General features: G+C 32.9%; 1 protein-coding gene across 2 annotated transcripts in view; it reads right to left on the reverse strand.

Moving 5' to 3' along the window:
- Nucleotides 1-1,127: 1,127 nt before the first annotated feature.
- Nucleotides 1,128-13,836, reverse strand: part of ZNF280D (zinc finger protein 280D) — a 133,829-nt gene continuing 121,120 nt past the window's right edge. For both annotated transcript variants that reach the window (XM_080808783.1, XM_080808784.1), the window contains 2 exons: nucleotides 7,632-7,687; nucleotides 1,128-3,073 (listed from right to left, as the gene is read on the reverse strand). In XM_080808783.1, the coding sequence (XP_080664909.1) occupies nucleotides 2,452-3,073; nucleotides 7,632-7,687 (678 nt within the window). In that variant the 3' untranslated portion in view covers nucleotides 1,128-2,451. The remainder of the gene's footprint in view (nucleotides 3,074-7,631; nucleotides 7,688-13,836) is intronic.

Here is a 13,836-nt window from a genome sequence, read left to right on the forward strand (position 1 = left end):
TAGGCAGTCACTAGAGTGCATCATTGGCTCTCACTGTCATATTAAGGTAGTCTAAGCACTCTAAAGCAGGCACAGGCAAACCACAATCCATTGGCCAAACATTCTTGTTTTGTAAATAAAGTTTTATTGGAACACAAGCAGACTATCATTCACATTGCATCTATAGCTGCTTTCAAACTACAAGGAAGAGTTGAATAATTGTGACCATGTGGCCCACAATTATTTACTATCTGGCCCTACACAGAAGAAGTAGCATTGTTACTCAAAGGTTTGATTTGCACACCAGAACTGTTTGTTCCTGAATGGAAATGAGATGAGATGGTGTGAGAACATAAACCAATTATGTTAACCAAGTACAATGGTTATTTCAACTATACTTTTGTTTTCATTGCCAGACTTTCTCAATGAAGGACTTACAGTCTTGTACAGGTTCCTTTTCTCATATTGGATAGGTATAAACAGCTCATTGATTAGCTACTTTGAATACCACTACTCTAAAAGTACATAGAGCCACAGCAGAGGGAACTACCCAAAACTCAAAAGGGATAACAGTATCACTTAGAGACTTATCTTGGCACAGTGATCTAGAGTTTTGTAGCATTAGGTGATAGGTTTGGTAACTAATTAAACAGGATCCAGAAAACGGTCTTTACATAGACTTCCTTCTATTCTTTGCTCTTCTTAAGATTTAAATTACTCCAAAAATCTTGTCTGCTATAGATTTATGTTTCAACAAGATGAAATGTAACAGCTAACATCCCTCTCTCCCTATCTTTTCTCGGTAGCAGGAAAGATGAAAATATTTGGCCCTTCAAGAACAACTTTTCAAGAAACTAAGTCAATAATATATTTTGCTCATTTAGCCTCTTTAATTTGCTGAACAGATAGAAAACTATAATAGTAAATTATATTTCTCTTGAAGTAAAAGAATTTTTAAAGTAAATCTATTCTCTGCAAACATTAACAGTATTATCCCCTGTACTTAAGTCCTAATTTAAAATAAATCATGCATCAATTAAAGAATACAGAATGAAATCCTACCGCTAAATTTAACATGAAATTTCCTTGAACAAGTATACAATTTCTAAAGGCGCCAAAGGTAATCCGACTCAAGCAGTTTTCTGAAAAATAAAATTTTTCAGGGACAGATTTTTATTGCAAATATTTACTCAAAAACTACTATATACAGCAGAATTTTAATAGCCGTTTAAAACATTTAACATTCAGTGAAACAAAATTTAAGAATTCAAAGCACATTTTAAGAAGTAAAATGTAGCATTTTAAATAAAATTTTTTTAGTACTTTAAAGCAAACTACTGTTATTCATATTATTTATTTCTATATCTATTATTTTCTAAATGATAAAAAAACTGAAAAATCAATTTAGCAGCCATTTTATGGATAAAATAGGATACGGATAAATTAGGCTAAATATCCCAAACCAAGTTTTTACATCACTGCTTTAGGTCCCACTTGAAGTTTCTATTTTACAATTAAAGAAAAAGTCACTTAAACATGGCATGAGCCAGGACATGTTTTCAGTTTACTGCTTTACAATATCTACATTATACCATACTTTGGTTTGGCTTCCAGACCATTTTATGGGTCTATTTCTAAAGATCATTAAAACAATATTAAAAGCATAACAGCTACAGGAGTTTGAACAACGGGTTTCTATTTTATACAACTAGCACATCAAGGATTTCTGCACAGCTTACACATTGACAAAAAGCACAAATATAAATTTATATCTTAATAATTTCACTTTCACTGAAAGTTTAATTAAGGTAAGCTTACAGCCTGGCAGGCTAACACTTGTATGGAGGTACACAGATTCAAATATTCTGTTTACATGCTTCTGACAGTCTGGAATGTTATATTAAATCCAAAATTGATTTTATGTTCATCCAAATTCTCATTAGATCAATTAATTTAGCACTCTAAGCATGCTCCATTTGCCAGCATCATACTTAAAATGAAGCCTTCATTAACAATGCCTATCAGCCATTATTTTTAATCAATTATTCCCAAAAGGTATGTGGTTTCCAAATCTCTTCCTTTAAGTTAACTGAAAAGGATACATAGGTAATAAGAACTTTTAGCTTAGGACTGATGTAAGTTTCAAAAGTTTTATTATTATAATTAGTATTCTAATAATCAATTCACAAAGTTCTTCTCACAAACTGTAAATGAGAATTTTCCATTGCAAACCTAACTTTCACTAAAATCCTGTTATGTGTTAAAGGCTTCCTGGAAATCCATAGAAATCATGCTATTATCAGTGAATTGATTTAAGAATTTGGGTTGAACATACAGGTAAAGTGTATACAAATGACTTCCTTCACATTTTTCTCTTTCTGAACTCTAAAACAGCACCACTGAGCTCACCTGATAGCACTGTTCCAAATGTTCTTACCGTTGGTACACTAAACTTAGAATGACTAAAAAATTTCAACTTCTTTCTTTTTTATCTGCCAGGTCTACTGTTGTCTCTGTCGTGCTAAGGCTATTTTCTCCAGGAACACTGTCAGTTTGATCAGACTCTACTTCATCAGTCTTGGCTGAAGGATCACCACTACCTTTCTGAAGAATCTCTGTGGCTTCATACTCAAGTACCTCTGATGGAGTCAAAGGTTCTAAATGAATACTGCCTTGCTCACTAACATCAGAACTAATAGATTCAGGTTCATCTCTTTTTCTCAAAAACTGGTCAATGCTAACATCACCAGATGTTAACCGCAAATCCTTTATATTCTTCAAAGAAAACCTAGCTTCACTGGAGTTGGAATCTTCAATCTGATCACATGAATTTATGTTTCCTGAACTTTGACACATCTTCAACTCTGTTTTCTGACAAATGTGCTCCATTTGTTTTTCCTTTTCTACTTTATCTGCATCAATATTTGAATCATGACTGAAGATATTCTTTAACCCAGTCTTTTGGTCTCCGAGACAGGTATCATTTTCCTTATTTGAAACTGTTATGCTTTCTTCACTTTTTGTTGTTAATGAGCCTTCAAATGAATTTGTATCACATCCATTTTTTTCTTCCTCTGAAGCTTTATCTTGTTTACTGAAAAAATAAAGCCATTTGTTATGTATTTTTTCAGAACACAATGTATTTGAACACTATCAAAATAAAGACATGCTCTAAAAAAAAAAAAAAAAAAGTCTAGGTACATTTGCCAAAAAGGAAAAGAATAATGCAGGTCCCAAGTCCTTGCCATGTTAGAATTTAGGATTTAGGAATGGCCATTTTCTTAGGCAAGAGAGTGAGAAACTCCAGAGCCACATGTTAAAAGGAGACCTGGGAATCTATCGAAACTGGTTTTAGTCCTGGTAATCATTACTATTCACACCATTGCTTGTCTTTAGTTGAAATTTAAGCATTTTTATTAATTTGTATGAGTACTTTAAATAAGAAATGAATATATTTGAGAAAAAAAATTTTTTTAAAGATTTTATTTATTTATTTAACAGACAGAGATCACAAGCAGGCAGAGAGGCAGGCAGAGAGAGAAGAAGAAGCAGGTTCCCCGTTGTGCAGAAAGCCTGATGCGGGGCTCAATCCCAGGAACCCGGGATCATGATGTGAGCTGAAGCAGAGGCTTCAACCCACTGAGCCACCCAGGTGACCCATGAGAAAAAACCATTTTTTAAATGATTTATATATCATCTTAAAATGTCTTTCCCATGCAAGATCAAATATGTATCCATAAAAATTTCTCTAATTTTTAAGTTTTACTTAAAAAAATATAAACACATGCCTGAAAAAATATATCTAAATATACAATATGCATACATAAATATGTATATACATAAATATTTTTGTGTATATGACTGTGTCTGTGTGTTCCCTACTGTCTAGCATGCTAACAGAAAGTATACAGTGCATCATAAAACATTAGAAACAGAAGACTTTAAAGAGAATCTCCAGCTCCTTATCTAGATGTTACAATACTTATTTTACCCAAAATAAATTTAATGATTACAGATATCTTATTTCTTCTATTAATCTACCTGGAATTTGGACTTTTTCTGAATGAACAGACAAAATATCAAAGCAACATTATCAAACGGTCATTTATTACTTACTAACTTACATTTATATAAATTAAATAAGTCTGCTATTTATTTTGTTCTGATCTGTCTTTGGACTGTTCTTGGGCGAATACCACCTAGTCTTACCAATTACAGATTAACAATATATTTTATTTTTTAATACAGCAAATCACCTACTATCCACTACTTTTTTCCCCTAAGTTTAACAGTGTAAAAATGTAAAAGACGTTTGTACAAGAATGCTCATAAAAACAATGTTTAAATAGCAAATACAGAGGGGTGCCTGAGTGGCTCAGTTGATTAAGTGTCTGCCTTGGGCTCAGGTCATGATCCCCAGGTCCTGGGATCAAGCCCCAGGTCGGGATCCCTGCTCAGCCAGGAATCTGTCTCTCCCTCTGCCTGCCACTCTCCCTGGCTTGTGCCAGTTCTCTTGTTTGCTCTCTCAATGAACAAAATCTTAAAAAAAAAAAAAGTGAATACAGAAACAACCAAATTATCTAACAAGAGAGCAATGATTTAATAAATTATGGTAGTAAATAGAAAAATATGAAACTTCCTTTAAACACCACTGGTTTCCAAACCAAATCCCATTAGGATTTTTTAACTAAATACTCATTACTAAACCTATAAATTAATTTCGGAAAATGGCCCATCATGCATTAGTTAATAATTATTTTCTGTCACAGTAAGTTTTCATTTTCCTTCATTTAGATCCTGTACATTTCTCATTTTTGTTATTGTGAATTAACTCCTTTGTCCATTATATTTTGTAATCACATTTTACTGGCATACTGCAACATTCAGATTTTTATACCAAGCTACCTAATTAATACTCTCATTAACTTCATTCTTAGCTGATTTTCTTGGATCTTATAGGTCAATTATACCATCTACAAACAATTACAATATTTTCCTCATTTAAATTTATATAATTATTAGTTTTATTCAGATCTTACTGGACTAACTACAATTTACAGAAAATATTAAATTATAAAGAAGTGATTAGTCTGCTTTTCCTAACGCCTTCATTGAATTTTTGTTAACCACTGTCCTGTCCCCAAATTCTAGGTGAAGAAAGGACTAGATCATTTTTCTAGTAAAGTCTAAGAGATAACTTCATAAGGCCTTATTCCATAATTTTCTTTTCAGGGGCAATAGATTAATCAATCTCATTCAGTTAACAAGCACCCTACCCCTGACGATGTATAGCTATATATAAGATACGCCACATAAAGGCAGACATGCGGAGATTACTTAATTTAAAAGAGAAAATAAGATTATCTTTATTGGAATTAAGTTCTAATTAGAATGTTAGATTCTCTTTTACTAAGAAAGCTTTTTAAAAAATATTCATTTTTTTATTATGTTAGTCACCATATGGTACATCATTAATTTTTGATGTAGTGCTCCATGATTCATTGTTTGCGTATAACACCCAGTGCTCCATGCAATCCGTGCCCTCCTTAATACCCATCACCAGGCTCACACATCCCCCTCCGTCCCTTCTAAAACCCTCAGTTTCTTTCCCAGAGTCCAAAGTCTCTCATGGTTCATCTCCCACTCTGTTTTTTCCCCCTTCATTTTTCCCTTCCTTTTCCTACTGTCCTCCATGCTATTCCTTATGTTCCACAAATAAGTGAAACCATATAATTGATTTTCTCTGTTTGATTTATTTCACTTAGCATAATCTCCTCCAGTCCCATCCATGTTGATGCAAAAGTTGGGTATTTATCCTTTCTGATGGCTGAATAATATTCCATTGTGTATATGGACCACATCTTCTTTATCCATAAGATACCTTGGAATAAACCTAACCAAAGAGGTAAAGGATCTACACTCTAGGAACTACAAAAACACTCAGGAGAGAAACTGAAGAAGACACAAAAAGATGGAAAAACATTCCATGCTCATGGATCGGATGAATAGACATTGTTAAAATGTCTATCCTGTCCAGAGCAATCTATACTTTCAACGTCATTCCAATCAAAATACCAATGGCATTTTTCAAAATGCTGGAACAAACAATTCTAAAATTTGTATGGAACCAGAAAAGACCCTGAATCACCAAGGAAATACTGAAAAAGAAAAACAAAACTGGGGGCATCATGCTGCCGGATTACAAGCTGTATCACAAAGCTGTGATCAACAAGACAGCATGGTACAAAAACAGGCACACAGATCAACGGAACAGAATAGAAAGCCCAGTGAGGAACCCTCAACTCTATGGTCAACTAATCTTTGACAAAGCAGGAAAAAATATCCAATGGGGGAAAAGTCTCTTCAATAAGTGGTGTTGGGAAAATTGGACAGTTATATACAGAAGAATGAAACTTGACCATTCTCTTACATGCACACAAAGATAAAATGGATGAATGACCTCAGTTGAGACAGAATCCATCAAAATCCTAGAGGAGAACTTAGGCAGTAACCTCTTTGACATCAGCCACAGCAACTTCATTCAAGACACGTCTCCAAAGGCAAGAGAAACAAAAGTGAAAATGAACTTTTGGGACTTCATCAAGATCAAAAGCTTCTGCACAGCAAAGGAAACAGTCAAGAAAACAAAGAGGCAACCTACAGAATGGGAGAAGATATTTGCAAACGACACTGCAGACAAAGGGCTGATATCCAAGATCTATTAAACTTCTCAAACTCAACACCCAAAAAACAAATAATCAAGTCAAAAAATGGGCAGAAGACATGAGAAGACACCTCTCCAAAGAAGACAAACAAATGGCTAACAGACACATGAAAAAATGTTCATCATCATTAGCCATCAAGGAAATTCAAATCAAAACCAAACTGAGATACCACCTTAACCCAGTCAGAACGGCAAAAATGGACAAGGCTAAGAAAGCTTCTAAAATAAGATAAAAACAGAGAGGAAGGCAAACCATAAGAGACTCTTAACTACAGGGAAAAAACTGAGGGTTGATGGAGGGAGGTAGAAATAGGTGGTGGCATTAATGAGAGCACTTGTTATGAATAGCACTGGATGATAAATGCTAGTAATGAATTTCTAAATTCTACCCCTGAAACTTTAACTATGTTACTTGTTAACTAATCTGAATTTAAATAAAATATTGAAAGAAGAAAAAATGTCTTGTGGTCTTTAGTGTTGATCAGAGCATTAAATTTTTTAAAGCCAATCCCTGAAGTTTGAAACTTTTCTGTTAAGGTTCCACCACAGAAGTAGCTTTATGAAGCTTCTGAAAATACTTTAGCAAATAAAGATTTTAAGATTATCTCTTTGCAAAAATTGTCCTCATTTTGTAACTTGTAGGATCCTGTAATTGTTTTCATTTAATAGGGGCAATTAAAATCTGTTAACATTTTATTTCCTAGTAAAAAGATTAACTAGTTAAAAATTTAACAACTATAAGATGTTTAAAGGATGTTTAAAAGATTTCAAAATTAAGGATCTACAGTATGTTTATGTTGTATTAAAATTTCAAAAATTTTTAAATTAAACCAAAATAAAAATAAAATGTCAACTAAAATAATACAGCTCAAATATCAGCTTTTTATGTAGTTTAATTTCAAGACATTCAGTTTTTCCTTGTATTTACCTTTCAGAATTTGATGTTTCTGTTTCTCCTTCAGCCATATTAGGTCTTGCAATTTCCTGAAATGATTAAGAATATGTTTCTTTTATTTTTATGGTTAAACTTAAATTAAACTACTCTAAGTATACTAAACTTTCTGGATTAAGGGAACTTAAGTGTGCACCTAATATAGCAAAGAAATAGAAAAAAACATTTATTAATCTAAAGTATGTACTATATAATAATTCTCAAAATTAAAAACAGAATTTTTAAAACTTACAGATTTAAAAAAATCTGTAAGAATTTCAGTATACTAGAAGTCTCTGAATCAAGGTCATGAAACAGTTATCCAGTTATAACACCTGCTTTTCAAGTAAAACTTCAGTGAGCCAGAGGCCAGCTTAACAGTTCATAACAATTACCAATCATTAAGCACATATGATGCATGAGGTAGGATGTTAAGAGCTTTACTATCTCATTTAATCCTCATATTAGACATTCTCAATTCCATTTCTATAGCAGGAAATACAACTCTGTAGGTTAAGCAGAAAACCCCAGGCAATAACCAAAATAAATGGTGAAGATCCAAATCTAGGTCTAGCTCTTAACTAGTACAGTGATTGACTGAGGACTGTGAAATTGATAATGGGGTATTAATCACATACATTTTTTTTTACTCTTCTAAAACCCTGGTAAAATGAGGCAAAGACATAAAACATTTTCATTTACAAAGAGCATGAAAACACTAAAGCATACTGTCAATGAGATGTCAACAAATTTTTAGATGGAAAGTGGCTGAGAAGTTGACTTTGCAACATGGAGGAAGTTACAACTAAGTATCTGAGTAGGGGAGTACAAGGAGAAGAAAATTTGCCCAGAGAACTGAAGCAATCTGAACCAGTACATAAAAAAATGAAACACAAGGACTGCTGAGAAATCCAATGCTCTTTCCCTCATTCACACAACAGATACCTATTCCTTCCTCTATCACAGAAGCTAAAAATTAACTTTCTGAACTAGAGACAATTTAGACTTGTGAACACCAGGAACGGCAAAGGGAAGCCACGAGGCACTGGGAGAAAACAGAAAAATTTAGTCAAAGTCCATAAATTGAATAAAGGTCCCCACAATTCTTCCTCTGCCTGGCTCCCAGAATGCCAGCACCTAGAGGAATCACTCTTCACCACCAACACCAATACCTCCAACACACTTCTTTGGAGAAAATTATCAGTCTCAAGGAAGACAAGGTTTCCCATAATGACTTTGAAAGTATCTTCCTCACCAAAGAGTCAGCTCAGCACCTGATTTTCTTATGGTGAAGTCTAAACAATTCCCACACAGACTGTGCAGATAGTATAGAGCACTAATTCAGGAGGATTAACTAACCATCACATTATAATCCATGGCAGCAGTTTTCCAAGTGTATCTCACAGATACCTCGGGCCTCCAAGACAGTTTAAGGAGGTGGTGAAATTAAAACTCTTGGTACAAAACCAGTAGTGGGTAAATATGCTGGCATGCTGGCATCTTAACATGAATCAAGGCAGTGGCATCAAACCAAACTATACTAGTAATCACTGTATTCTTCACTGGCAAACACCAGCAGTAAAATTCACTTTATTAAATATCAATCTTTAAGTTCATGTCTTTTGAATTTTCTGTGTGATAAAAAAGGAAGTATGCATAAAGCCCTGCAATTGTCTATGATTGAGTTGCAAGCTGAACTTTGGCACAATTATTTCACAGAACATCGTTTTTATTTTAAAGGATGAATGTCAAACTATGAATATTTGGACTTACTTATTTAGGAGATATTTTCTTGAAAATTGACAAAGCGAGCCTATCACATCAAAGAAAACAACCGACAGTGCTTTTTGTCAGTAATAAAATTCAAACACATAGTAAATTTTAGGAAAATTTGTATTCACCATTGATTAGATTTATGCTAATATCAATGACTTGGTATGATACATAAAAGATGTCAACACTTGCAAGATCTATGTAACTCAGTGAACCAGTATTTTCCAAATGACTAACTGATGTTATAAAATCATGCATGAATAAAAGATCCAGATAGACCAACAGATTTGAATGTATCAAAGCTTAAAAAGTTCAGTGATATGGAATGAGATTCTACATTGCAAAAAACCTTTAAGAAATCTTCAACTTGTCTATTTTTGATGTAGTATCCAAAGGAAAAAAAAATCACAATTATTTGAAAAGATTGTTGAAGTACCATGGAAGGCTGGATATGCTTCATATATTTCAACCACAATTAACAACATATCACAACAGACTGAACGCAGAAACATGTGAATCCAGTTTTCTTCTACTTAACTAGACATTACAAAGATACACAAAAGTACAAAATGATATCAGTGTTCTAAGTTTCTTGTGTTTGGGAAAATAGTTATTTCTCAGAAAAACATGTTATTTATGTAACTATACAGTAGGTTTATTAGTTTGATTTTTAAGTTACAATTTTTTTTAGATCTCACATTTTTAATTTCTAATATGGTAAATCTAATACTTTTTGAGAGTATATATAAATAGTACCCTTTGGAGTTCTGCACTGCACAACCTCTATGACTATATAAGGAAGCCCTGTCCCCATTCAACAACAAGTATTCAAAGAACTCGGTAGTGCTTTACTCTCTAGTATATGGGCAGCCAAGAATCACCACACCATTCAAAACATCTTTTATTTATTTAGACAACCTTTTTAAAAGGTTTTATTTATTTGAGAGTGAGAGAGAGAGAGAGAATGTGAGCTGAAGGGAGAGGGAGAGAGAATCTGGAGCAGATTCTGAGTGCAGAGCCTGTTGCGGGGCTTGATCTAATGACCACAAGATCATGACCCGAGCTAAAACTAAGTCGGATGCTTAACCGACTGAGCCACCCAGGCACCCCTGAAGACATCCTTTAACATCAGAAATATCAAAATGATAGGAATAAAGAAAGGAGCTAGGAGACATCGGAGACATTGCTGGGGACAAAAAGAAAAAATATATAATAAACATTTAATGTCCCCAAAGAAGCATAAGATGTTATTATATCCATTAAATAATTACAAAAATTATGAAGAGAAAAAGGGAAGAATAAAAATATTAAAGAGCTCTTCAAAATTAAACATATGACAATCAAAATAAGAAATTAAGTTTAGAATTTTTTTTTAAAGATTGAATGAAAAAGACAAAAAGTAGGAAGGCAAGAAAAAAGATACCATACAACTAGAGTAGTTAATGCAGGAAATACAGTGTCACATCAATAGGAGAAGAGAAAGAGAGAGAAAATGAACAAAGAAAAGTAAAAATTTGCCAAAGAAATAATACGAGAAAACTTGCCCCAAACATATATATACCCAAATTACAAAGGCTTATTAAATGCCTATCATAATGAATGGAAAAAGGATGATTGGTGAACATATCATCATGAAATTTCAAAACACCAGAGACAGAGATAATCACTAAAGTTGCCAGAAGAAAAAAATAACCAAAATGCAAAGAAACTGGAGCAAGAATGATATCAGACTTATTAAATACTTTCAAAAAACTGAATGGGAAAATTATTTCTATGTACTTCAGCCAAACTCTCTTTAAGTAAATGTAGTTTAAAATATACAATGAGTCAGAAAAGATGCACCCCTTCTGAGGGAGTTGTTAGAGAACATGTTTCATTAAAATAGGAAATAAACCAAGCAAAAGGGAACTCCTAGTTTAGAAAATAGGATATCCAACACAAGATAGTAGCAGAGGAAAATCCTGATACAACAAACTATGCACCAGGCTTAGAGAACAACTAATTTAAACTGAAAGAGATCTAAGAGGAGAGATTCAGACTTCCTAACAATTTTTTTTGATGTGTGTGAACATTTGGAAAAAATATTTCCAAACATTAGACAAATCGCAACATTTTTTAAAAAACAGCATTAAGTGTTATAGAAAACTAAACAAATGAGTCAGTTTAGCTCCATAAAAATAAAATAAGATATAGCAAAGGAAAAGAAATCATAAGATCTCAAAAACTTTTATGTAACTATGCTGAAATCAGTGCTATGTCAAGCCATACTGGAACCTGAAGTAAAAGGACTAACACATACCCTCATATACACATTTTTGTTTCTTTTTTATTGTGGCAAAATACACATAAAATTTACCATCAAAACTACTTTTAAGCATACAGTTCAGTATTAAATACATTCACATTATTGTGTGACCATCAACATCATCCATCCCAATTTTTTCATCTTGTAAAACTTTAAACAATTAACCCCACATTCTCCTCTTCCCCTCAGCCCCTGACAACCACCACTATCTCCATTCTGCTTTTGACTATTCTAAGTACCTCATATAAGGGGAATCATATGGTATGTTTTTTTGTGACTGACTTAACTCACTTAGCATAATGTGTTCAAGGTTTATCCATGTTGTGGCATACTGCAGAATTTCCTTTCTTTTCAAAGCTGAATAATATTCCATTGTTTGTGTATACCACATTTTGCCTATTCTTTCATCTATAGATGGTTACTTGGTTTACTTCCATGTCTCAGCTATTGTGAATAATGCTGCTATGAAAATGGGTGTACAAATATCTCCTTTAGTCTCTGCTTCCAATTCTTTTCGGTGTACTCAGAAGTGGAGTTGCTGGATCATATAAATTTTTTCTTTTGAGGAACTGCTATACTGTTTTCCACAGTGGCTGTATCATTTTACATTCCCATCAACAGCACACAAGGGTTCTGATTTTTCTACATCCTCATCAACACTTTTTTTTTTAAATAGTAGCATCCTAACATGTATGAGGTGATATTTCTTTTTTTTTAATAATTTTTTTAAATAAACATATAATGTATTATTAGCCCCAAGGGTATAGGTCTGTGAATAACCAGGTTTACACACTTTACAGTGAGGTGATATTTTATAGTAGTTTTTATTTGCATTTTATTTGCATAGTAAATAATGTTATTGCATATCTTTTCATTTTAGTGGCTATTTATGTATCTTCTACAGAGAAGAGTCTGTTCAAGTCCTTTACCCACTTTATTAATTGGATTGTTTTTTGTCATTTGAGTTTTAGTTCTCTAAATATTCTGGATATTAACTCCTTATCAGACATATGATTAACAAACATTTTCTTCCTTTTGTGGGTTACCTTTTTATTCTGTGGATAGTGTGTCTGATGTACAAAATTTAAAAATTTTCATGAATCTAATTAGTCTTTTATTTCCTTACTTGTGCCTTTGGTGTGGTAACCAAGAAATCATCAACAAATCCAATGTCATGAAACTTCTGTTTTCTCCTAAGAATGTTACTGTTTTCAGTCTTATATAAATGTTCTTGATCCAGTTTGAGTTAATGTTTATATATAGTGTTAGTAAGGTTCCAACTTCATTCTTTTGCATGCGGATATCCAGTTTTCCCAGCACTGTTTATTGAAAAGACTCTATTGGTCTTAGCCTCCTTTTCAAAAATAATTTCAGCCTGTATCTGTGGCCTTATTTCCAGGCTCTTTATTCTATCTCACTGGTCTATGTGTCTGTCTTTATGCCAATACCATAATGTTTTGATTTCTGTAGCTTTGCAGTAAGTTCTGAAATCAGTGTGAGTCTTCCAGTTTTGCTCTTTTCAAAAGTTTTTTTTAGCTCTTTGAGGTTCTTTGAGATTCTATATAAATTTTAGGATGCAATTTTCTATTTCTATAAAAATTTTTAAAAATGCCTTTGGGATTTTTGTACAGATTGCAATAAATCTGTAGATTACTATTGGTGATATGGACATTTTAATAATATTGTCTTCTAATCTGTGAATATAAGCTGTGTTTCCATTTATGTTTTCTTTAATTTCTTTCAGTAAGGTTTTAGTCTTATTTTACAAGTCTTTCATCAATTCTTATCTCATTTTTTTTTGATGCTACTATGAATGGAATTATTTTTGTAATTTCCTTTTCAGACTGTTCCTTGTGTTTAGAAATGCAACTGATTTTTGTGTGCTGACTTTGTATCCTACTACTTTGGTGAATTCATTTATTAGTTCTAACAGGGGTCTTTTTTGTGGACTCTTCTGGATTTTTACATAAAACAGGATAATTTTACTTTTTTCCAATTTGATTGCCTTTTGTTTCTTTTTCTTGACTAACTTTTTTCTGGGCAGAGTTAAATCTAGCTCTAAATGTCTACTAAATCTAGTTGGCTTATTAAGTTCTCTAGTTCCTTACTTACGTCTGATTGTTC

The sequence above is a fragment of the Martes martes genome (genome assembly GCF_963455335.1).
Source record: "Martes martes genome assembly, chromosome: 7".
Taxonomy (NCBI): Eukaryota; Metazoa; Chordata; class Mammalia; order Carnivora; family Mustelidae; genus Martes; species Martes martes.